Source organism: Engraulis encrasicolus, chromosome 16 (genome assembly GCF_034702125.1).
Source record: "Engraulis encrasicolus isolate BLACKSEA-1 chromosome 16, IST_EnEncr_1.0, whole genome shotgun sequence".
In the NCBI taxonomy this organism is placed as follows: domain Eukaryota; kingdom Metazoa; phylum Chordata; class Actinopteri; order Clupeiformes; family Engraulidae; genus Engraulis; species Engraulis encrasicolus.
Window position 1 is genome coordinate 28,386,673 of NC_085872.1, and position 25,991 is coordinate 28,412,663.

Sequence of the window (25,991 nt, forward strand, 5' to 3'; positions counted from 1 at the left end):
GCATTAGACATCACCCAGCATCCCTGTGGAAGTCCAAGCCAAGGCAGACACAGTGTTATTCCAGGAGCTGTATCACAAGAGCAGAGCAGTGGTCTGCACAAGGCAGCGACGCATTATATAAGAGAGAGAGGGAGAGAGAGAGAGAGAGAGAGAGAGAGAGAGAGAGAGAGAGAGAGAGAGAGAGAGAGAGAGAGAGGGGAGGTGTGTGTGTGTGTGTGTGTGTGTGTGTGTGTGTGTGTGTGTGTGTGTGTGTGTGTGTGTGTGTGTGTGTGTGTGTGTGTGTGTGTGTGTGTGTGTTTCTGTCTGAAGGAGTGACGTGGGGTGGGGGCCGTGATGGGTATGCAGGGGAGCCTGTGTGAGAGTGCCAGGGATTAATTGGTTAGCGTTTAAATCCTCAGGGAAGAGGTGGGTGACCAACGAGAACAGCAGAACAACACGGCACGGCAGTCACATTCCACAAGCACGCTAGCACTCTGCACACAGCTTAGTGTGTGTGTGTGTGTGTGTGTGTGTGTGTGTGTGTGTGTGTGTGTGTGTGTGTGTGTGTGTGTGTGTGTGTGTGTGTGTGTGTGTGTGTGCTGATGGATATGTATGATGGAGCATAATTATAGATGGTTTGTGGGTATTTTTATGGTACACAATAATGTAAGCCTGCATGTCATTTATGGAGGATGTAGTGTAATTATCTGTGAAGTTATTATGACCACGTCTCTCTCTATGTGAAAATCACACGATGCCACATTATCGATGTGACTCATTTTGAACCTCCTACAGTGTACATATACACGTATATTTATCACCACATTCCTCAAAAGCGGCCTTTGACTTGATTGGTCTGGGGGGACTCTAATTTACAGACATCTGTTACTCCTCATGAAGACCAAATACCTTGTTTATTGCATTAAATGTAAAGGCTAGCCAACCCTGCCGAGGCCAACCGGTAGGGCACTCGCCTGCCATGTGACTGACCCGGGTTCGGTTCCCGGCCCGGGTCCTTTGCCAACCCCTCCCGGTCTCTCTCCCAATTCGCTTCCTGTCCACCTCTCACACTATCCTATCAAATAAAGTCGAAACAGAAAAAAACAAAAACAAAAATCTTTAAAATGTAAAGGCCAGCCACTGCCGTTTTAATTGGTGAAGTCAGCATCATCAGCAAACGCTGACCAGAGAAATCTTCCTGCTATTGTGTGGAGTCAGACACATGCTGCCTGCCGAGGCCTGTGGCATGGGGCAGGGGGATGCAGTCCAGGCACGAGACTTTTATTTTTTTTGCGGCTCTATGTATCCTCTGCCTATTTCCTGTTATGTCTCTATCTCCTTGTTTCATACCGAGGAGTACAACATGCAGCGGTCAGGACAACTGTACAGCTTGACACCACAAGCTATTTTAGTTTCATTCAGTCGAGGTTAAAAAAAAAAGAAGAAGCAAGGAACAGGCGTTCCACCACTACACATAAACCTCACGCCCTTAAGCCCCCCACATTTGGGCTTGCATGCCCACCCACGGGGACCCCGGTTCGAGTCCGGCCGGGGTCATTTCCCGATCCTCCCCGATCTCTCTGTCCCATTCGCTTCCTGTCACCAACTTCGACTGTCCTGTCAAATAAAGGCATAAAAAGCCCCTAAAAATATATATTTTTTAAAATAAATAATAAATAAATAAAATAAACCTCACGCCCTTATAACCATAAGTCATTCTGTTTCCCTGGAGAAACCCATTAGTTCCTGTTCATAGTCTCAGTGTGACTACGCGACAGGTGTGACGTGAGAACTGATGGTGTGTGCCAGCCCCAGCAATGTTTTTCACTCATGTCCATGTAAAAGTGGCAGAGTGGAATCAAGTGGAATCAAGTTTACTCCGTTCACATCTGCAGACACTTTTTTTCTCCCTTACGTTAAATTGCTCTACAAGCAAAACATGACGTTGACATGATGCACCTTAATATCAGAAAGCCACACAAAGCCCATTTCCACTTATCCCACCCCTCCTTAGGCCAATAAATTTGGGATAAATTGTTGCTTAGCTCCAAGACGTGAGATCTCACCTCGTTGACCTTGGCACGGTGAGAAAATCATTTAGCGCTGCTTACGACCACACAGAAGCTGTGTAGGCTGTTATGGGAACAGGTGATTTTGGAGCGTCAACGTACAGGGGTAATAACAGTGGAGAAAATTATCCCACACCAACAGGCATACACATGCACACCGTACACATAGCAATACTCATTGAGTACTCATTGTTTTGGCAGACCTAAGTGCTTTTTGGTAGCATGAGAAAGCAGGTGTACGTACTCGGCTAATCCCCCTGGGACACCAGGATGTGTGTATGGATACTTTCTCCTCAGTAGGCAGGGGTGCCGACAGGGGGGTACAAAGGGGACAGTTGTACCGGGCCCAGGGAGAGAGGGGGCCCATAATTGGTTGATCATTACATTGTATTGGGTTGGGGGGGCCCTTTTGGAGTACTTTGTCCTGGGCCTGGCCAAAGCTGTCAGCGACCTGTCAGTAGGTGTGCTACTTGTCTCACAAATGCCACCAATGTAACCTAGAGGGTTTTTCTGAAGTCCCCTAAAATTGGACATTTCCACATCATCAGCAATTGCCTTAAATTTTGTTTTGCCCTCCTGTGCAAAAATACACTCACTTCCTGCAGCAGTTGTGATGGCTTGCCATCTGGAGAGGCCTGGCTAAAACTCATGAGCTCGGCACGCCTTAATGCCGCAAATCAGAGCTTGGGGTCAGGTGGAACAATGCCTCTCAGTCGTGGGAGGGAGTTTGGATTACAATGATCACGGTTGGCTTCTCCTGACTAAGATTTCTGAAAATAAAAGGCCCCAGCATGGAAGGCCAGAGCAGGAGCCTGGGCACTTGCGTAGCATGCCAGGCTCATATGCCAGCTTCACACGGCACAGTGATGATGGGTTTGACAGGGTGGCTCAGGACACAAACACACTCGCAGAGATACAATGACGCACACACTCACGCATGCACACAGGCATGCGCGCGCACACAGGCCCCCACACACATTCACGAAGAACAGCTGTTTGAAGTCATTGCTACAGAACAAAATGCCCCCAATAACCCAGGTGACGTGTTGAATAAAAATGTCCAAGCAGTTTCTTCAATTTTCTCAAATATAAAGAAAAATATCATTATCCTTGTAGACAGGCTTGAAAAGACAGAAATGAACCATCACATTTGTCTGAAGTAACATTTATCATTGTTGCTGTTTATTCTGCACAAAACCATGAAGAGAGAATTGTTTGATCTGATCAGCTTCCACTGAAAAATCAGTGAACCAACCTTAATGGAAGCGGCAGGCAAAACACAAGATCCACAATCCACAGTGAGGTTAATCTAATAACCAGAGACAAATCCATTTCCTAATTTAATATCTTGAACAAGATCCTAAGTACAAACATTGGCCGGTCATTCAGTGCTCCCACAGAAGACACTGTCGTCATGGTCTGACTTTGAACTTTCCAACCAGGCCCAGAGTGGCTTGTGGATAGGTTCTAATCTCACTATTGGTTTCTTTTTAAATATGGTTTGACAACAACCGTCTTGCACTGGTCTCTTCCAGATGTTCCACCAAATTAAAATTTCTGAAGAGGCCAGAAGTCGGATTTGAGGGTTTTGATTTGTTGAGGATTCTGAGAAAAGCACACAGCCACGAGAGTCTCACGACAAACTACTAACCCATCCCGCCGGCCCAGAAGAGGACGATAACCACTGATGCACCACAAGACCCGATTAGGGGCTTCTCCAGCTCTCGGCACCACTAAGAAACATGGCCTGTTATTGCCAAGTGAAATCTCGCAAATGCCGGCAGGGCGCCCCGTTAAAGCCACCTTGGCTTGTTTTCTCTATCAGTGTGTGCAAACCAAGCCTGGTGTTCAGTTATAGGCGATATATGGATGAGCGTTCCCTTCCCAGCACTGCCAAACAGCTGCATTGGAAACTTGGCCCTGGGGGTTGAAACTGAAGTCACCTGAGAGATACGTCTGCGAGGGAAGCCGTCCATGGAACAGAGCAACTGGAAAGAGTTAAAGAACATAACAGCCATATTTTCATTGTACAGGAATTTAATAATGGGAAGGTACCATAGCCTTGAGTGTTTTGTCTGCAAAGCTTTAGAAGATCTGAACGCTGCATTTATTTCATTTAGGCGCGGTACAGGGTGCCTATACTGATATCCCCTGAGGGATGTATGGGGCATGTGTTGATCAAAATACATGGCAGACATTCATCCATGATTCACTAATACTCCCTTACATGATGGCATTTCCGGCCATACTTAAAGGTATGTAAAGGATCCAAAGGATTCTGCCAATGTTTAATGGGGTCTCAATTTTTCCAAAGCGGTTAAAATGTATGTGTTTTTAAAGTATATCTAAAAAATATATATTTGGGAACATAAAAGCGTCACAATCATTACAGCAAATTATAAGGCGATGTTATACTGTACAGTCTGAAATCAGAATACATTCTGTATGACGGTACTGTAAAAAGTGCACTTGCTATATCCTAGATTGGTTCAAGGTGATCAACTTTACTAGAAATTGTAATCATTTCTGAGGTTGTCTTTGACCAAAATGGAATCAGTTCCCAGAAAACACCACACTATGTCACAAACAAACAGTGCGTAAGTGCGCTGGAAGATGTCAAACCACAGTGTGGGAGAAAATGGTGCACTAATGCCTTCCTGTGTTTTGAAAACTCATAAATCTTTCTATTTACCCTCCGCTCTTCTTAAGAACCCATAATTAGTATGTCCCTTTCCTTTGGGCCCCTGATAGCGAGGATGGAGGAGCACTCATGAATTATATCTACCACTACACAAACAGTGAATCCCACTCTGTCTCTGCCTTAGCTCAATTTGAAATTACATTTCATCTGAAACGGAATGGAAATACACATAAAACCATAAACAACACGATTCATTGATGTAGCCTACTTACCTAGGATGACGTCATAATCGAACAACCTGCCACTCATTATTTTTTTGAAGTGCCCTAAGTGTCATAGCTTTAAACATGTAAAATGCCGTAACTTCAAGTAAATCAACATGTGGCACTGCAAAAGTCACAAAGAAACTTTGATTTCTAACTCTTGGCCTTGTGTCGTGTACCACCATGCAGCATTGCATACATGCAGACCACACATCCAGCTGTGAGAATTCTGTAAATTAGAGCACGACACCGCAATGCCCAATAATTTCCCATCAGCAAGCATGTCATTATGATGACTTAAGGAGACAAAAGGGGACAGCTTGTCACACTTTCACACTGGCATGTCTGAGTGGTTTTGATTAATCTGTTCCATCTAGGGTTGTTTACTTCCCAGGGCAGAGAAATAAGATGATGTACACTACAGTATATCAGTACAGTGTATGCCCAAAAAGATTTACTCTTGATCTTCTCCTCTTGTCGTTATATTCTATTTATAACTACCGGTATATGACATTGTAACTTAATTTTATTCTCATCGTTTTTGTCTCCACAACTTTTTTGAAGCACAGAATGAATTCAGCTTAAGCATACAACAAAATAGTTTGGATTTTAATATTGCAAATACACTGTCGTACAAAAAAAAATATATATGTAACTGTTCTAAATTAAAATTAGAACAGTATAGCCCTAATATTCTACAAGAGTAGCAGAATCCTGTTGCAAAATAGTTTCCTTGTTTACCTCCGTAGCTCATGAAACAAGTTGTTACAGTAGCTGTAGTATTCAGAACCAAATGGTAAAGGCAACCCTATTATCCACACACCCGAAGAACAGACCCAGTGAATAAATACTGCCTCAACACCGCCACCCTGTGGACAAGAAAATTCCTGCAAGTTTGGCTGACTTGGACTTTAATATCACAAGACCTTATCACATTTTATCCGTGCAGAATCATGAAATTATAAATCAATGTCATCCTTAATTCTAAATAATTAATGAACACTGAAACTGAAATGTATTGTGCCGATATATGATGGGAGATGGTGTGTTTGAAAGTTTATTTATTTAACACAGGGACAGCATATATTAATAGCATTTTTTCAAAATGCACAATATACAAGATTGTAGCCGTAGTAGGGCTAATTTCCATCTTTTGTCCCTTAGACAGGTTAGATGGCCCCTTAAAAAAGATATGTGTGCAAAACAAAATGAGAACAAAGGAAGACAACCATATCCAGGTGGTTCTTTTTTTTTTAATCCGTCACATCTTCCATACATCAAAACATGACACAACACTGTGTGGACTCCCAAGAGTCTGGCATTCTTTTGTGCTTATTACAGCATCAGGCTTTTTCCCTTCCACCAGTCTGATGCCCTTGGATGAGCAGCAGGGCCAATTAAACTCAGTACCTTGTAGGTCCAGAAAGACTTTTAAAAAACCATGATGGGCATGGCTGTTGTTTTATATATGCTTGTGTTTCATTCAGCCATAGGCAAGCAGCACTTCAAACCGAAGACATTCTACCCTTAGTCCTCAGCATGTCACTTCACATGCAGTTTTTGCATGATCGTCTCCCTGAGTCTCCTCCACCGTCACATAAATTAGCCTACTAAACCCAGGCAAAAAAAGTAAAAAATAAAATAATAACAACTGCATAAAGTGGATCACAGGGAGTAAGGAAGAAGTAAAAGTAAAAGTAAAAGAAAAAATAATATTTGGAGTCACAACACAAAAGGGTGCCAGGAGACCACGGCAAAGTCACAGGTGGTGGGTGAACAGTGCGTAGGACGACGTCACTCGGAAAATGGCAGTTTATTGGATGTTCACACCACAAATGGCACACAGGGCACACGTCGAGGTGGCCAGGGTTGGGCACAGGCAAAGGGTTGTTTTTTTAAACACATAATGAGGAATTCTGACCAGTGGATTCCCACCGGTACAGTATGTCTGAAACCAATAGAGACACCTCCTCCTCCTCCTCCTCCCATCAGCCTGTTGCTGCTTCCTCCTCTTCCTGACTCTCCGTTTCTTGGTCAGGTTTGCCGTCCTTCTCGGCCTGGGCCTTGGCCTGGGCCTTCCTCTTGCTCGTCAGCTCCTTCAGGCCTTCCTCGATCTGCTCCACCGCCTCCACGTCTCCCATGGCCTGAGCCAGAGCGATGGCCTCCAGGTACAGTCTTCTGGCCTCGTCCAACTGACCTGGGAAAACAGGTAGACGTAGACGTACACGGTCTCACACAAGCAGGTCATCTTCTGATTCAGAGCTTGGTTGCATACCTTTATTAAGTTACAAAGCTTAGCATTTTGATACACAGTTACAAAGCATTGCAGGACACTCAAAGGGGAAAATGGAAATACACATGTTTATTACTATGTATTGACTTTTGCAACTTTTCCTGCAACAGACACGCGATAAACTATCCTCTCCTTATGGCAAGCGACCAGAGCAGTCCTGCTACTAGAGGTCTACTATATAGCTCTCTAAATTCAGCAGTGCTATATTTCAGAGCGCCAAACTGCAGTAGTGAATGATGAGTCTTATCTTGAGACTAGATCCCCAATTCATACGTTCAATGTGTATTTTTAAGATACATTAAAACACGCTAGACAAAACAGCACTAAAATCTGCAGCAACACTTATATTGGTTGGATGTCGGGTTTATAATGTAAATATCACACCAGTCAACAATGACCATAAACCCAAACCAAATGACATAGGATAAATGTGAGTTATTCATCCAGTGTATAGCTTCATTCAGTGTAAATGTGCTTTGCTGTGACTCTCTTACCTCATTCTGAAAACTTCTTCACATCTCTCACCCCTGTGCTGCTGCTGCAGCTGCTATATTCACTTGTCCTCTGCACACACTTGTTCTGTTCTGTTGTAAGATTTCCCCGAGTCCTTTATTTGTTGGACAATGTTTATGTCCGATCTTTCTGGTCCAAGTTAATTGATGGCTAACATCTTCCTATGTTCACCTCTCAAAACATTTTTTTTTTTCTTTTCTTTTTTTTTACAGAAACTTTAAGCGTCACCAATCCAACACCATCATCGGTATCTCATGAATAAACAAAACATATTGGCTGAATACTTAAGTTAAAGCAACCATAAAAATGGCCATGGTCCATGGAAGTACTTCCCGAGGCTCCACTGGCACAGGCTGTAATCCCTATTAAGGCCTTCAGGTTTATGTGATAAATATACTGTACGGACGAGCTCTGGCCTTTAAGCCCCAATGCCCTAACGTTGAAGGCCAGAGTAAAGTCAACTACAGCCCCACTATTCTCCAAAAGTTGATGTCAACGTATCAATAATAATTTTAAAACTGCAGTATATAGGGTATAGTTAATGTGATATGTACTTTATTATATCTGAAGCACTGATTTATGGAAAACTATTTTTTGGGAGCATGTTTGTGCCATTACTTTGCTGCCATCTGCCCCTATGGACAGAATACACGTGCCAAACTGTATCAATAACAATATCTATTATTTTACATTGCAGCCAGGACTCCCTGGACTCCTAATGTGAAGAGGAGTGATTTTAACCAGGTGAAAAAAAACTACACACTGCATCTTTAATACATAATGCATATAGTGCATGTTTGCGGGTGTATATTTTTTGTTAAAGTTTGACACAACCCCCGTTTCTTACCTTGATGCATCACTATGCCCGCCATGTTGCTCAGTAGCACATGCTGGTCGGGGTGTCCCGCCTCCTTCCCCAGCTGCAGGGCTTTGGTCACGTGGCCCAGGGCCTCCTCGTGCTTCCCCTGAAGGTCCAGGATGGTAGCCAAGTCACTCATCAGCACCAGGGTCTGGTGGAGTACGGCACAGAAGAAGAATTTAGGTTATCACAATGAATAAAGAAAGTGAAAAGTGAAAGTGAAAGACCACCTGGGAATCTCCACAGCACATAAGTGTACACTGCACCATGCCTCACCCGTGCAAGCGACAGCCCCCAATGGCGCCCGAAAAGGGAGTAGCGCGGCGGGACGGGACAGCAACATGCTTTGGGTATCTCAGTTATGGAGAAGGGTGGAGGAGAGCACTGGTTAATTACTCCCCCCACCAACCTGGCGGGTCGGGAGTCGAACCGGCAACCTTTGGGCTACAAGTCTGACGCTCTATCCACTTACCAATGACTGCCCATCACAATGAAAGAAGAAGAAGAAGAAGAAGCGGAAGAAGAAGAAAGAAAGAAAGAAAGAAAGAAAGAAAGAAAGAAAGAAAGAAAGAAAGAAAGAAAGAAAAAAAGAAAGAAAAAACCTGGTCTTATCAACTGAAGGTGATGCTAGGTGTATTGTATTGGGGAAATGCTATGAGACTAACGTGCCATCTCTGGCCTTATTTTGATAGCCACAGTGTGGTCCACTGGCCTGTGTGCTGAAGCCGACTCAGGTTACTTTAATAAAGATCTCAGATCAAATGGCCTCCAGCAGGTATTATTTTTCCATTCAGCTGCCCCCTAGACTATGCATCATTTAATTCTTAACAATGACATCAAACATAGCATTGGATGTGCCAAAGTAAGATAGTGAAAATCTATTAGGTGTTTTGGGGGGCGCTTTTTGGCCTTTATTATTACAGGACAGTGTGAGAGTAGACAGGAAATGATTGGGAGAGAGATTGGGGCAGGGCCGGGAAATGACCCCGGTCGGACTCAAACCAAGGTCCCCGTGGGCAATGTACTGGTAAGCTAAAATTTGGAGGGCTTGGCACGCTGCGCCACAGCGGCCCCCAAGATAGTGAAAATCCATGACGTACCACATGTGCTTTATTGCTGCCTTATTTGGACATCATATATTTAATATTCTGAGACTTAATTACAATGGTATGAAGTATATGCATCTGTTCAATAAACTATTCATTTATTGATAGTATTAGTCTGATTACTTCTATTTCTTCCTACAAATGCATAACTGTATCACTCTACTACCACACATTCAAAGATTCAAGATTCAAGAATTTATTGTCATTGTCAAAAGGCAACGAAATTGTGTTTGGGGTACAATACTTAGTAGCAGCAGGCTTTCAAGTAAAGTGAATAAGAGGTAAAAGTGACACCAGTGGTTGACCCCCCCACCCACTTAAAGTGCAACGAAAACAGCAAATGAAACAATCCAAAAGATGCTGCAGCTGTGGGTGTGTCTTGTCCTGTTCCTCTGTGTTTATCCTACCCTAAAGCTGTACATGGAGCATCATATGTAAATGCATGGTGCTGCACCTGTGGGTGTGTCTCGCCCTGCTCCTCGGCGCATATCTGCAGTGCTCGGCGGTAGTCTCCTGTGGCCTGGACCAGCCGATGGGTGGCGGCCATGTACCGCGCCCTGGCATCCAGACACAGTCCCAGCAGCAGCCGAGTGTCCTTCCTCTCCTCATCTGCCGAGACAAGAACACACCAGAGCCAGTCATGGGCCAGCCAGCCCACCATCAGGCACTAGAGACAGCACTCCTTGCCTTTCATAAGCGGCAAGGATGAAACTGCAAGAACATGACACACTAGGGCTGTAACCATACACTCAACTCACGATTCGGTTCGTTTCGCGATTTTTGACCTACGGTTCGATACACCCCACGATTTCTGAAATGTATTTCCATTGAAGTTTGGAAACACCATCACATCGAATCATAAGTGTTCTCTGGACTAATGGGTAACAAAACTTTGAAAGGGTGTATCACGATACTGCCTCCTTGTATCACAATACAGTATCGTGACTCTGTGTATCACGATTTCTTGGTTCGATACAATATCATTACAGTCCTATGACACACTGAAGGTGATCAGTATGACTCAGGAAAGTTAGATTGATTGTCGTTCCTCTCCTCGTCTGGAAAGACAGGGAACAAGCAATTAATGGACCACCATTAGTCAGTCACTCATGACAGCAAGCTATTGTCTATATATCAAGAGTGACCTACGCAACCTCAGCGACGGAAGTCATTACTGCATTTCTCTATGGAGGGTTGGCGACTAGAGCGACTAAAGCGAATTCGTCAGAAGCAAAGCAACCAGAGCAAATTTCAGCGATTACAGTCAAGATAATGGGCTATGACGTGGTGATGAGCTATGACGTGGTTCGGCGAAAACCAATTGGAATGTTTATATCTCCAAATGTCCCAGGCTGTCAAGCCAGAGCCGTTATGTGGTTTAGCTAAATCAATCATGTCAATGACACAAATGAAGCAAATTCATGGCGAAACTTCTTCAGCGAGCTCAGCTACCCGGGTAGCATAGGTCGTTTCTGGTCTACACGCAGCACTACTCTGCATGTGAGGCAAGGATGAAACTGCAAGTACACTTGCACACTCCTATTGACATGTCTTTGCACACAGAGTGCGTTACAATATGCAACCTTGCCTCCTCCACTTGTGCTTGTCTCCTCATACCAGGAAGTAATATGTCATGATGACATCACTGACAACAGCATTATATTTCAATATCTTGCAAAAGCTCAATTGTAGAGTCTTTTTCTCATTTGCAATTGGGATGGTGAATGAAACAGTCCCTCAAAAGTAGTTGTGGCTAGGCTGACAGCTGGGAAACTTTATCGTTTTCTCCACGGACCAGGGGCCAGGAGGCGGGACGAGGAGACAAGCACAAGTGGAGGAGGCAAGGTCGCATATTGTAACGCACTCACAGCGTTAGGAGTTAGACAGGGGTCTGTAACTTCCTAACACAGGGAACACCAGAACCAGTCATGAACCACCATCACTCGTGACATCAGTCATGACATCATGCTGAGCTTTTCAGGGGACACTAGAGTGAAACTACTACTGCATGGTGTCCTTTGAATGATGGGTATGAATGAATGAGAGAATGAGAGAAACAAACTGAGCGAGACTGAGTTGGTTCAGTACCTGGCAGCTCCTCTACCGAGAGCTCCTTGTGTCTCTCAATCTTGCCCTCCAAGGATTCCATGCAGAACTGGAACCCGTGCTCTGCCAATTCATTCCTTTAGCAAAAGACATACATTTGCATTACATATTACATGCAATTAAAAAAGCTATACATTTATGTTCTATACGTCATTTTACTACACTGCTGTGTCTACAACTAAAGCAGACAGAAACTGCCCAGCAGCAGCCTTAACTTCTCATGTTTAGTTCCATGCCATGGCAATGGTGATTGTGCACTTACTTGTTCATTGAGGCATATATGCTTGCAAGCTTCAGAGACATCTCGATGACTGCATTGTGATCCTAACCACAGAGATAGGTGTGGAGTAAAATTTGTAAAATTACTAATTGTAAACAGCTGCCACATTGTAAACAACTGTTGCACTCCCCTCCCATAAGGGTTATGAGAATAAGAGTGACAAAATAACCCCATCTCTCTCTCCCTCTTTCTGACACACACACACACACACACACACACACACACACACACACACACACACACACACACACACACACACACACACACACACACACCCTTCTCTGGTGAAATCCTCACCTGTGGCATCCCTCCAGAGAGCATGAAACTCATAGCTGCCTTGAAGAGCTTCTCTGCCTAACAGCAAGAGGAGGAGAGAACAGTCGTCACTCAAAATGGCACTGTTACATGACACATTCTGACCTGGGGTGAGTTTCTCAAAAGAGAAGTTGTTAGCCTGTTAGCAACTTCGGTAGTTGCCAATGGGAAAATGCATTGAAAACAACAAAGTAGCTAATGTAGTAAGCAACTTTGGTTTTGAGAAATTCACCCCTGACCTATATATACAATACAGCACCACCATCTGACCTTCCCGGCCCAAAAGACTTTCTGAAGAGTGCTCGTCAGGTCTACTCACGTTTGTCAGCTGACCTTGAACAAAGGCGAGGTTTGCCATCTGTAAAGGTTAATGAGAGAAGCCAAAATTAGACTACCAGCCCAGCCCACCACCTCTGAGCCTTTTCTACATAAAACCTAGTGATGGATGACTGGAGGACATAGTTCATATCAGACCACAGTGATAACTTACCAAGCTGTAGGTGTAGATGATTGCCTGTGTGTTGTGGGTCTGATGAGCCAGTCTGATGGCCTGATGCAAATAGCCATTTGCTGCCTCCAGCTCATCCCGCATCATACTGAGCTGAGAACCACCATGATAGAAATTCCATTAGGTATAGGTAAGTGCATAGCATGTTTCTGTACTCTGACCCTAATTTTACTAAACTTTATAATGTCCTCATAATACTATCAACCTATAAATAGCACCATACGGCTCTTCACCATTTGGACATGTCAGTTTGCATTACCGGTATGTCAAATCTTGAAACAGATTGTTGACAAGCAGCATTGGTTTCTCAACAGGTAAACATCACCTCACCTGGCAAAACAATGCAGCACTGCATGCACACGGGTCTGCTTCTTTTACGTGATCGTTACCTTGGCTCTTTTCAAGAGCATAATGATTTCATCTTCTGCTTTCTGCGCCTCATCTCTCTCATCCTCAGCCTTGCCGAAGAAGGAGAACGCTGCTATGGAATGGAACAACAGCAGCAAAGAATAAGTGTTTACAGCCACACGCGGTCACACGTGGAACAATTGACATTTCAACATACGCCCACTGACTGACGTTCCCCTGTACAAGTCTCTTTCTGCCTCCACCAGCTCAGAGCTGGAACTAAACCTCTAAAATATTGCAAATAAAAAAACAGGATCTTACCGGCGGCAGCCCATAATAAACTCCCATTGCTGGAACTGTCCCCTGTTTGGTTTTTCCCATTGATGAGGTCTTTGGTAACATTACAACGTCGGAATGACCTTCTGCTCACCGCGTTTCTCCAAGCCAAGGGCGGCGAAATACTTCGTGATTGTACATAAGTCAACAGCCTTTTATCAAGTAGTGACTTGCTAGGACTTACATTACGAGCTGATTCTAAAATAGATGAATTAAATATAGATGTGCGAGACACAAGACGACGGCAACTAATGTGTAGCGCCATATTTCGTGTAGAATATCTTGGTCGAAACCACGTGACATCTCTTAAAGCTACACACACACACCATTCACTGCGTTGCACCAAAGATGTCCAAACATCTAGCACTACATTGAATTTACCTCATAATGTAAACAAGAACAACCCACCCATAATGTAAACCCATTGCCTATTAAGTGATATTTGAACATGGGTTTTATCGCATAGACCAGAAGGCTAGCTATTTCCTTTACCAGCAGCCTATAGGCACACATTAATCAATGCTAATGGGGGGGGGGCGGGTAGCAGCACAATTACTCAGTCCCAGGGGTCAAATCTGGCCGAGTGATTTTATTTGGCCGATATCAATTCAAATGTGTATAAAATACAGTTGGCCCATATAGTGTAACAAGAGTTAAATATATTTATTATAAATTGTTAATGTAGATAATATAACACAACTTTGAGAGGAGTGGTCAGTTCATTCATTCCTTCCTCTGATGGAGCCATATGGGAGGCCCTATCAGTGTCTTGCCCTGGGGTCCTGTGTGCGTTAATGTTCACTGCTTCTTTGTATCTTTCTTACACACACGCACAACTCTGTGTGTGTGTGTGTGTGTGTGTGTGTGTGTGTGTGTGTGTGTGTGTGTGTGTGTGTGTGTGTGTGTCTACTCCCGTTTTACTGTATTTTATGTTTTCTTACCTGCCCAGGGACTGCAGATGGAAGTGAGCTTTTAAGATATAATTTGGTGCAGGTAATCTTTTTATTAGGTAATTAAGGTACTTTGCACATGGTCCCTGATGAAATGAACCAACTAAACTAAACCAAACTGTGCACTGATGGACAGAGGTCAGCAAAGAGGTGGTCGACTGTGTCAATTGCCAGAGTTCCAAACTTCATGTGACCAACTTCAGATTAGTCCAAGTACAATACTCAGATAACTTCATGGAATGGGTTTCCATAGCTGAGCAGCTGCAAAAAGGCAAACATCAGCAAGTGCAATGGAAGGCGTCGGATGCAGTGGTGTAAAGCACACAACCACTGGAGTGGAGACGTGTTCTCTGGAGTGGTGAATCACGCCTCTTCATCTGGAGATTGCCAGGAGAAAGTTACATTTCGGACGGCATTGTGCCGAGTGTGAAATTTGGTGGATGAGTTATGGTGTGGGGTTGTTTTTCAGGAGTTGGGCTTTGACCCTTAGTTCATGTGAAAGTAACTTTGAATGCTTCAGGATACCAAAACATTCTGGACAATTCCATGCTTCCAACCTTGTGGGAACCATTTGAAAGCGGGTCCCTTCCTCTTCCAATATGACTGTCTGTACACCACAAAACAAGGTCCATAATGACATGCATGACAGAATATGGTAGGGATGAACTGGACTGGTGTGCACATCTGAACTTGGCAGATCAGATTTGGAGTGCGTCTTAATATGCGACCTTGCCTCCTCCACTTGCGCTTGTCTCCTCGTCCCGCCTCCTGGCCCCTCCTCCGTGGAGAAAACGATAAAGTTTCCCAGCAGTCAGCCTAACCACAACAACTTTTGAGGGACTGTTTTTCATTCACCATTCCAATTGCAAAAGAGAAAAAGACTCTACAATTGAGCTTTTGCAAGATATTGAAATATAATGCTGTTGTCAGTGATGTCATCATGACGAGAAGCAAGTGGAGGAGGCAAGGTCGCATATTAAGAAGCACTCTTGGACTGAATTAGAGTGGAGACTCAGAGCCAGGCCGTTTCGATCAACATCAGTGTGTGACCTCACCAATGTGATTTTGGAAAATTCGTAATAAAACAAATTAAAGTCCTATAAAGACACTCCTCAACCTTGTGGACAGCCTTCCCAGATGAGTTGAAGCTGTAATAGCTGCAAAAGGTTGACCGATATCATATTGAAGCCCATGGGTTAAGAATGGGATGGCAGTTAAGTTCATATGTGAGTCAAGGCAGAGCGAAGAGTGTGTGTGTGTGTGTGTGTGTGTGTGTGTGTGTGTGGTGTGTGGTGTGTGTGTGTGTGTAAAAGAAAAATAATGTCTTCTGCATAATGTACAACTTGAACAGAACATTATAGGCAATAGTGATGACAACACAACCTTGATTGTGAAGCATTCTTTTATTTCGCCACAGGACCAACGGGTAGAAACAGGCCCTTACAAAAATAGTTCCTCATGTCCTCTGCATTACTTGCTTCTGGACCAAGTGAAATTCATCAGACTGCTTCCACTGTGTAACGCAGGGGTGGGGAACCTTTTTCATTCGAGGGGCCATTTAGAATTCATCCGAGGGCCGTAAAAGTCCTCAGAGGGCCGTATTATGAAAACAAACCAGGATTTCCCCCTGCACTTTAGGCCTATATTGAAGGCAGCTAACTTTAAAACAGTCCCCACCTTCTCTAGGACCGTTGAATATAACTTAATTGTATTGCAAATGTAATTTCTAATATTCCTTTACAAAATATGTCATCTTTCATGTGATTCTGCATGACATAAAAATCATATCGGGGGCCGGATAAAACGACCTCAAGGGCCGCAAACGGCCCTCAAGACAGAGGTTCCCCACCCCTGGTGTAACGGATCATCTTGGTTTAGGGTACACTAGATAAACACACTTCTTCATGCACTAGTCTTTGGTAGCCTACTACAAACTGGTGGTTTGGTTGACTTAGTGCAGAGACTAAGAAAGAAATACAATTTATGTGTTCAACCCCCACATAATGCACATTTATACAGGGAGACCTGCACAACAGCCAAAATACATTTCATTAAGAGCACACGTTTATAACAAAATATTACTCTTAGTCCACATCTGGAATGGAATTTTAAGTCTCAAAAGATTATTTTACACCTGCCCATAATTTTAAACACATCATTGAGAGTAATACAAATTAGACCCGTGTTTATATGCATAATAGAAACTCAAGGAAATACAATACCCCATTCAGACAGTATCGCTTTCTGCCAATCATTTGTTTTTTTCTATGAGTAGCATATAAATCCAGCAGGTCACAGATACAAAGATTTCAATCTTACTGCTACATGATCCAACATCCCATAAAGAAATGACAAAGAATTAACATATATAGCATGTCTGTAAATGCGAAAAGAACTAGGAATATCCATGTCAACTGTTGATGCTGCTATTAGCAGTTAATGTATAAGCCGCTATTCAAAATCAACATTTATCATACAGAGGTGATACATGAAGAAACCTTTTGAGGGATGTTTCTGGCAATCGCACGACTTTCCCGGTGTCCTTATTAGATGATTGTCCGGATAAATATCTGCAGCACAGTGTCACTGTTTAATTTAACATACTCAGTCAGTAACAATGGTCAAAAAGTTGAACAGGACCGCCATCCTTGGCAGGAAATAATACAGCAAGTCACTGGATGTCTGCATCAGACATCAGACACAGTGGCAAAGGGCAAATAAGAGAAATAGCCCTTAAAAGTATTCATTTTGTGTAATTTCTGCCACTGACTGATAAAATACACATTAACACATTAAAACAATCCAACAACTTCTGCAATCCAGAGATGGAATGACTACATTAAAAGGTTATTTAGAATAAACCGCACCAAGTGCTTTGGAATAACTCAAATTACTCTACTGAACCTTAAAGACCTTCAAGAATAATGGAGGTCATGTAAAAAAAAAAGACAAAAAAGGGAAAAAAGGGAATTTCCTGGTTAATGCCAAAACATTCACAGTTAGGCACTATACAATACTACCATAAAACTCTCCCCTCTGGTCGGCGGCGCATAGACACCCAACATCCTCACACACTTAGGGGCATTTACCCAGCCATGCTCTATGTGACGTCAAGAGTAGTGTCTACGGGCCTGAAATAATGGGCTCCGTCTAATACTTAACGATTAAGTTTGCATGCAAGGCAAGGCTAGGACGTGTTATTGCTCTACAGACAACACTTTTCAAAACTCCATCTTACAGGCATCGACAAACAAATAATTCTTAGTTTGAATTGTAATCTGATACCTTAAAATTATTTTTTTTCCCCCTAAGAGATGAGACCAATAAAGTTACGAGTGAGCAATCTCCTTCTTCAAACATGAAACGGTGGACAATGTCTGCTGAAAAACTCATACATAACTTAAAACATTGTGAAATGCAATATCCAATCATGTCTGATAGCACCTTTTTAACTACTGTGTCCCATAACCTTGTGTTGTTTTTAACACTTGTGGGGAGGGCTCTATTGAAGCCATCTGCAAGTCAAGTGAGAGGGATTCTAAATCTCGCCACCTCCAACTTTCTGCCAATAGAGGTTTTGCATCTTATTCGTTTCATGTGTTCCCTTATAGTATCACCTACTTTACAGTTGAAACAAATGGACCTGAGGGCTACAGTATGAAGTCATTGATGGTGTTTTTGTACTGTATATAAAGGAGCTCAAAAGTGCATCTTCAAAAGGACTCTGGATGTCTGCAAAACTGGCTTGAGCTTGGACAGTGTTAATGAACGTCATCTATAGTAAGCGAGATATTGCCCCCTTCAGGCTGACGCTTGCATCAGTCACATCCAAAACTGGGCTCACACTGAGGATAAAAGTGAGTGGAGAAATTAAGAGGGGAGGGTACTTATGCTGTCTAGATGGCTCCATAGTTCCAGACTACTCTTCATACAGCAGCATTGCGCATCAATCCCTTCACATATCAAGAATTTAACCCGACTTGCTGGAAAGTCTTTCCAGTCTCTGTCTGAGATCAACGCCTAGACAGGACACACAACAACAATCTAGGCTCAAACAAGGAATGATAGCACTCTGACTTGCAACAAAAGTTGGGTTTGTTCATCAACCTACTGATGTCATCTGCCGTAAGTATGTAACTTCTGGCATCCAAACCATGACGAGCAATAGCATACCAGGTAAGGGGTGGTGACAGCACCAAATACTCTACCACACCTACTGATGATCTCTATGCCAAGTACATGATTAATTTAGAACTAAGCCGTTCACTCCTTTTTAAAAATATATATATAACATATCCTCCCCTTGACCTTCAAACCCTCCATGATTGTCTTAATACAGCAGAGATCCAGAGTTTGTTTGGGGTGCAAGTGTGACTGGGCAAGTCTGAATGTGAAAGTGTGCACACAGTCGTATGCATGTTTGTTTTAAAGCCCAGATGCACAGTGCACCCCTTCTCAATAAAGGTTGCCTGCCTTTCAAACGTTGCCTGCCTTTCAAACATGACCTTGCTGACACGGGAACGACAACACTCGTACATACTGGAAGAGATAACACAGCTATTAATTAGTCTTAAGTCCAGCACACCACACATCATAAAACGGTTCAAGAGGTTGAAGACCTCCTGCACTTCTCAGGCTGCCAAAAATTGAATGTGTGTGTAAATATGTGTGCGCGTGTGTGTATGTGTGTGTGTGTGTGTCTTTGTGTTGAAGATGGAGGGGGGTCAAAAGACGTGTCAGTGCTGACTGAAGACTAGCGGTGAGCGTCAGGCTGTGGGGCTCACTCACGGCTCCCAAAGAGCTGCAGCAAAAAGAAGAAGATGTAGACGATGTCCATGTAGAGGCAGAGGGCGCCAAACACGTGCTCCTCCGGGCTCAGGGAGTGGCGCCGGTTCCCCATCAGCAGCTGCACGTCAAACGCCAGAAACTACACAGAAGGAAAACACATGGGAGGATGCACAGGATGGGTGAGAAGTAATGGTGGGGTGGCGTCCGCGCCAATGTCTTTATTCTGAGCGTTTCGCTCTGTGCGTAATTCCAAGAGCAGTATAATGAAAAGGAAGAAAGGAGTCGCACACTGGAGCTGAATGCAAAAATCAAAAACTGTATTCAACAAAGCCGAAAAAGTAAATAAAACCGACAGACAAGGGACAAACGTTTTGGGTCTAGCCCATCAACTGGGAACACTGATGATGGGCTAGACCCGAAACGTATGTATTCAACAAAGCCGAAAAAGTAAATAAAACCGACAGACAAGGGACAAACGTTTCGGGTCTAGCCCATCAACTGGGAACACTGATGATGGGCTAGACCCGAAACGTTTGTCCCTTGTCTGTGGGTTTTATTTACTTTTTTCGGCTTTGTTGAATACAGTTTTTGATTTTGCATTCAGCTCCAGTGTGCAACTCCTTTCTTCCTTTTCAGGGTGGGTGAGATACAGGTGCCGTCTGTACTCCATGTGCAGCAGGACATGCAGTAGCAGACAAGCAGAGTGAACATCTGTGCAGCAAGTGATGCTAATTTAACCAATTTTTTTTCTGCCTATTAAATCCTAAATATTTCAGCATCCGAAGCACATACAAACATGAAATGAGTTACATTTAAAAGCTAGGACCCTCGCTTTGCCTTAGATTGTGTCCATTCAGCTCTATCTTACCCACATTTTTAATAAAACAGCTCAAATCTCAAAATCCTGAATGCAGCGTATGTGTTTCCAGGACACAATGGGTTAACCAGCACCTCACAGAGGGTAAGATTAAATGTATATTAGTGTTTATACAGTATGTTGTAAAACAAGAGGTAGAAGATTTCCTCAGAATTACCAGAGTGAAGACAAATGCCCCCAGTCCTGCATACGCGGTCTGCAACCAGGGTATCTGTGAAAATGAGATACATGTTCAATTGATCCGTCTGTCTGAATAAAATCACTGGCAGTATGAGGACAGGTGTGGGTTTAACTTTAAGCTAAAGTACAGACTGTTTCGCAGAAATACACCAGCGGCGATCTGAGCGAGTCGAGCGACGGAAGTAATTGACTTTGTATTGAGTCGAGAGACAAAAGCGATTCTGGAGACTAGAGCGATTTGCGCGACGAGCGCGACAGTTTGAAGTTGAAATCTTTTCAACTTTCTATGACGCGGTTCGGCGACAAGCCGCGACAGCCAATGACTGTATAGAGGTCAGTGACCACAGCCAATGGGAATGCTTGAATGCTTTTCCCTCTGCCTGTACGGACATACTCTAGTCTCCTCAATCGCTTGTATCGCTTGCTGCTACACTCTGTCGCTTGAATCGCATCGCCGCTGGTGTATTTCTGCGGTAGAGCGATTTGCGCGACGAGCGCGACAATTTGAAGTTGAAATCTTTTCAACTTTCTATGACGCGGTTCGGCGACAAGCCGCGACAGCCAATGACTGTATAGAGGTCAGTGACCACAGCCAATGGGAATGCTTGAATGCTTTGCCTTCTGCCTGTACGGACATACTCTTGTCTCCTCAATCGCTTGTATCGCTTGCTGCTACACTCTGTCGCTTGAATCGCATCGCCGCTGTTGTATTTCTGCGGTTATACATGAACAAGAATGGAACGTCAAACTATGTACACACGCCATGAGTGTTACACCTGTCTTTCCCAGAACGTTCTTTGCACAATAACTTTTTAACAGGTGCACTGGGTAAATCTGGTGTGCTAAGTAAGGGTTAACATTCGGCGAGAAGGTCGCTACCGTGGAATAGCAGCATGACAGAGAGAATCTTTAGACCCCGACGCGGAGCGGAGGGGTCTTGTTCTCTCTGAAGTGCTGCTAATCCACAAAGCGACCGACTCGCCGAATGTTAACCCGCTTATTATATGGATATACTTAAATGATTCACACATGGCGGGGACATTTCTTTATTTAATGTTAAGTTTATTATAATTTTTCATGTCAAAAGATTGTTGCTGTGCAAAACAAAACAGTGCCGTTGTGGAACACCGCTAGGCAACAGGTAGCCTAGACAACAGGTGTTGTCTATCACAGCAGCTGATTAGAGTGACAAAAGACCGTACCCCCTGCGGAGTGATATGAAACATTCGCTTTAGCAGTGAAAAGTCTTGTTGCCATTGACAGCGGTCTGATATAGACCAACCCGTCCGTTATCTCAAATATCAGACGTGCGAACGTTGGGGAGCCCCATTGAAATGAATGGAGCATTCGACCGATGACGTCACACCATATAATAACACTGAATAAAAGGTAAGCTACGTACATGAACTGGTTAAACTTTGCAGGGTGACTTCCTATATGTCCACGGAGGCATCAGTTCCACCCGTTTCATTTTCAAACAATAAGTGAAATCTTTCATCCAAAGTAGTGCCCCCACTGTGACTAGCTAGCTAGTGTGTGGGGGGGAGGTGTAGTGCAGCTCGACTCACGTATCCAAAGGGGGCAGTGAAGAGGAGCACCAGGCCTGTGATCATCAGCACCAGCATGAGGGAGAACAGCAGGCCGTGACAGGAGGTGAAGTCGTACTGTAGCCAGACCACACAACAACACAGCAAACACATACAGTATTGTAAACACGGGCACACATTAACGCACAGGCAGGCACCCACATAAACACATGTTAACACTAAACACATTGGGGCCTCAACATAGGGAATGTTTATCAGATGACATGGTGGCATGTTACCGAACCTTTTTTTAACACAAACAGTCAAAATATACATATATCAAACAAGAGTGACTGGATAATTACATTGATTTGCTAAGGATTCCAGGGTCAGTAACATATACAAGGTCACAAGTTATTGTGACTCGGAAGAGCTGGAGATGTGGAAGAGAAAGTATTACAAAACAGAAAAATATAATTTCAGTCATTTCAACCCAAGCATTTGGCTTAAAATAACTCTCAAAGTACACTTGACAGGATATTTTACCAATCATATCTTTTGTGGTTAATCATGCAGTCTGTGTAGCTAGCCTTTTGATTTGACCTGACTCACCTTTGTCTGGAAACAGAAGAGAGTGACGCCTAGACAGACCACAGCCGTGATGCCCACACACAGCATTACCACCTTGGTGTTATGGTAACTGCAAAAATAGCACAGGGGCATAACCCAACATGAGGTTACAATTTAAAATTGAAAGGCAATCAGTAGAGTGGAAACAATGGCATACAGATACAAATCAGTGTGAAAACTTGGAACTTACCTGGCCAACATCCCTGCCATGTAGGACATTGCAAGAGTCTGTGACAGAGAAAATCAAACACATTACATGCATGTCTACAAATTTCATATACATAAATGTAGGACTGGAGGAAATTGGAATTATTAAATGCAATGTTTCATATAAAACGGCTATAATCACTGAGCAAAAGCAATTCACTTACAAAGATGGACAGCAGGATGAGATTGGTGGGATACTGACGTCTACAAAAAAGGGGAAAGATCACACACACAGTCTCGATATGGGTAGACTCAGAACTGTGCACGGAAACTTTCCACATTTCAAAAAACTTAACTGTAGCATTATCCATGGCAGTTTCCTCATCATTACTGCCATTTATTGACATTACTATTTTAAGAGGGTCTACATGAGACTGAGGAATCAATTCAGAAGCTACAGAGTGCTTCAAGAGCAGAGGCAAACAAAATTGAGAAAATTAGTGAAGTATTGCTTTTACCGGGCACTTGTGCTGCATACCAGCACCAAGTAAGTCCCCATGAACATCATGCTGTGCAGGGAGAAAAAAACACAATAAGCACAAAATGTCCAATCTATTCTGCAATGAGGGCAATGATCTGTGTGAAAAGAGCTAAGTGCTTACTATGACGCCAGGTAAACAACCCGATTGTACCGCACAAACTCCCGAACCGGTTCGCTGTTGAAGGGGACAGAAAAGATATGGATGTCCTCAGTGCCATGCATGTAGGCCCAAGCTCTTATTGAATAAAGGCAATTAATATTGCTTCTGTGTTTGCTTCTTACCAGAATGTGAAGAGGGCCACAACAGCAAATGTCACCAAAAGCTGCACCATGAGGATACTGAACACCTGAGAACACAATCCACATTATTAGCAGTCTTAAGATTCAAGATTTTAATTTTCAAAGACATTTTATGCAAAATATGTAGAAACATGCATATTAATCATGAACTTCCTATGCATTCAGTCCACTGTGGATGTTAAATCCTGTGTGTGTGTGTGTGTGTGTGTGTGTGTGTGTGTGTGTGTGTGTGTGTGTGTGTGTGTGTGTGTGTGTGTGTGTGTGTGTGTGTGTGGGCTGTATAATCAATATAGAGGCCCAAGTAACCTTTCTGATGAACATGCGGCGGACATTTTTATCCTCCCAGCTGTTTCCACCAAGTCCATCAAAGCTACCACTGGTGCTAGGGTCTGAGAAGGGGGATGACATGTCTGACGCGTAGGGGTTGCTGTAACCGGGGCCTCACAGAGAAATAAAATCAGTCTATTAGATATGCAATTCTGAGACATCCATAGACCGACATTACAGGCATTGTATGTTAGAGTGGCATACAAAGGTGCTTTCCACTCTGTCAGTCACTAGGGCCGTCATTGCGGGCTCCGTAGCGTAAACTATGAAAGATCGAGCAGGTGACCTACTAGGTCCGGTGTGCACGTAACTCCAGCCTGCGTGCATGGCAGGCGGGGGAGGCATCACTGGCGGCGGACCTGCTCCATAACGAGGACAGGAGATCCCGGACTCCTTATCTCCTGCAGTGGCCTCTGCATAACTCGGGGGAGCAGCTGGTGGCAAACTCATTATCGAGCAGTTCCGATGTCTCGACAAAGGACAAGGACAAGGCTGCTGTGGATATGAATTGAATTTGTACAATAAGCGCAGCAACACCAACTTCCTGCAACACGCGCATTAAATTACTGTGTCTATTGTAGGCTACTACAGCGCTGCACAATAAAGGGTACGACAGATGCAGACTTCATAACAAAATTCAGCTATAGGGAGGAGCAATTGTTAGCTTTACGGAACAAAAGGCAATTACAATACCACAGGGACTTGTCTTTCGTGCCATTGCTGGGTAGCCAACTTGCCCGGTAGATCATCCCGGGATTATTTTATTTGCTAGTATTCAGGTGACTTTGAAGTACCAGATGCCCTTTGTTCGTGACGTTTCGAATGCATCACAACATGTATTTAATTGAAGCAAAGCAATTATGAAGCGTTCAACGAAGTATTTCAAACTCGACGCAAATCTAGTAAACACTACGCTTCGCTAGAACTAGCCATAGCAAGGATTCACAGTATGGGATTATCTAGGTCTCCAAACCAATCTATTCCACGTTGAGTAGCTTATCTGTTGCTGAACCATACAACCTACGTAACATAGATACACTGAACCGTCAGATTGTAACAATCAAGGGTAACTTCTACTCGCTAAGGGACATTTTGCACAATTTAGCTTAGAGGACACTAGCTTTACCTGCAGAAGTGACAGCAGACGATGACAGCCTTTGTGCTGAGCCTAAACAGAACCCGACCCGACACACACCACAGTATGCTATGACGTACATCCTGGAGGATCCTGACGGGAGAGCGTTGAAGCTCGCCTCCTGGTCGTACATCTTTGGAATAATTTTATTTTCCTTGCTTCCAGTCTTGCGAAGTTTGATCAGACCTCAAGACGTTTTGCAGTAGATATATTAGGCTTTTGTAGAACTGCACGACTATTGACACGTTTGTAACAATGTTGCATTTATAGATTCCTGCCAAGTTCAAGTTGCCAACACGGCTCAAGGGTTACAGTTTTACACTTATATTTGACAAAATCCAAAATCACTACTTAGAACTCATGAGATCACATTTTAACTTTCTGCTTGACAAGACATGTAGGCTACAGTGGATTGTATTGAACACAACAGCTTGTTTGTTTGTTTGTTTACATTTATGGCCATAACGCCTTATGTTACTGGAAGAGATCTGCGCTCATCCAGCACAAGCCGTCTGGCTCTGCCATCCAGTCGCTCTAGGTACTCCCAGTCAAGATTGTTCTCCGTTGTGGTTCCCAAGTGGTGGAACAGTCTCCCAGAGGCAGCAAGACTAAGCACCTCTCTTGCAGCCTTCAAGAAACAACTAAAGACATTCCTCTTTCGAGAGAATCTACTAGACTAATGATTGAACTGGCCTTGCCCCAGGGCAGAATCCTGACATGATGTTTAGTTTAGTTTGTGAGTGTGTGTTTGTGTGTTCTAGTTATTTCCTCTTTATTAAAAAAAAAACGAACCCCTCTTTGTAATTGCACTTGTTGTTCTGTATATCTCCTGTGCACTTTGTATTTGCTTGTTATGTTGGCTTGATTATGTCCTCTTCTGAAAGTCGCTTTGGTTATAAAGCGTCTGCCAAATGCAATGTAATGTAAAATATGCAACTGTGGCTATTTCATGGCCAGTACAGGTAATAGAATTC

At 43.5% G+C, this 25,991-nt stretch overlaps 2 protein-coding genes across 3 annotated transcripts; both read right to left on the reverse strand.

Moving 5' to 3' along the window:
* Nucleotides 1-5,996: 5,996 nt before the first annotated feature.
* On the reverse strand, nt 5,997-13,886 carry ttc19 (tetratricopeptide repeat domain 19). 2 transcript variants are annotated; one of them, XM_063219259.1, is made up of 10 exons: nt 13,602-13,886; nt 13,322-13,410; nt 12,915-13,025; nt 12,744-12,782; nt 12,407-12,463; nt 12,092-12,153; nt 11,812-11,906; nt 10,178-10,332; nt 8,606-8,768; nt 5,997-7,149 (listed from the first exon to the last, which is right to left on the reverse strand). In XM_063219259.1, exons 1-10 carry the CDS (start codon nt 13,879-13,881, stop codon nt 6,941-6,943), a joined length of 1,260 nt encoding a protein of 419 aa, XP_063075329.1. In that variant the 5' UTR covers nt 13,882-13,886; the 3' UTR covers nt 5,997-6,940. The 2 variants fall into 2 exon arrangements, with proteins under 2 accessions (XP_063075329.1, XP_063075328.1); XM_063219258.1 differs by having other exon boundaries at nt 13,322-13,413.
* Nucleotides 13,887-15,950: 2,064 nt separating this feature from the next.
* Nucleotides 15,951-25,726, reverse strand: faim2a (Fas apoptotic inhibitory molecule 2a). The gene is made up of 12 exons (XM_063219260.1): nt 25,009-25,726; nt 24,173-24,377; nt 23,862-23,995; nt 23,538-23,602; nt 23,377-23,430; nt 23,233-23,283; nt 22,939-22,978; nt 22,758-22,795; nt 22,550-22,637; nt 21,980-22,075; nt 20,389-20,442; nt 15,951-19,493 (listed from the first exon to the last, which is right to left on the reverse strand). Exons 2-12 carry the CDS (start codon nt 24,330-24,332, stop codon nt 19,347-19,349), a joined length of 927 nt encoding a protein of 308 aa, XP_063075330.1. The 5' UTR covers nt 24,333-24,377; nt 25,009-25,726; the 3' UTR covers nt 15,951-19,346.
* Nucleotides 25,727-25,991: the final 265 nt, after the last annotated feature.

Bases quoted from the DNA above. Each gene is read 5' to 3' on its own strand.
- ttc19 (XM_063219258.1), bottom strand. From the start codon at position 13,881: ATGGCGCTACACATTAGTTGCCGTCGTCTTGTGTCTCGCACATCTATA. The intron at 13,414-13,601 runs GTAAGATCCTGT...TCCATTCCATAG, and splicing joins TTTATTATGGGCTGCCGCCG to CAGCGTTCTCCTTCTTCGGC. The intron at 10,333-11,811 runs GTACTGAACCAA...TTGTCTCGGCAG, and splicing joins CTCGGTAGAGGAGCTGCCAG to ATGAGGAGAGGAAGGACACT.
- faim2a (XM_063219260.1), bottom strand. From the start codon at position 24,332: ATGAGTTTGCCACCAGCTGCTCCCCCGAGTTATGCAGAGGCCACTGCA. The intron at 23,603-23,861 runs GTTACTTGGGCC...TTGTGTTCTCAG, and splicing joins GCCGCATGTTCATCAGAAAG to GTGTTCAGTATCCTCATGGT. The intron at 22,638-22,757 runs GTAAGTTCCAAG...CTATTTTTGCAG, and splicing joins ATGGCAGGGATGTTGGCCAG to TTACCATAACACCAAGGTGG.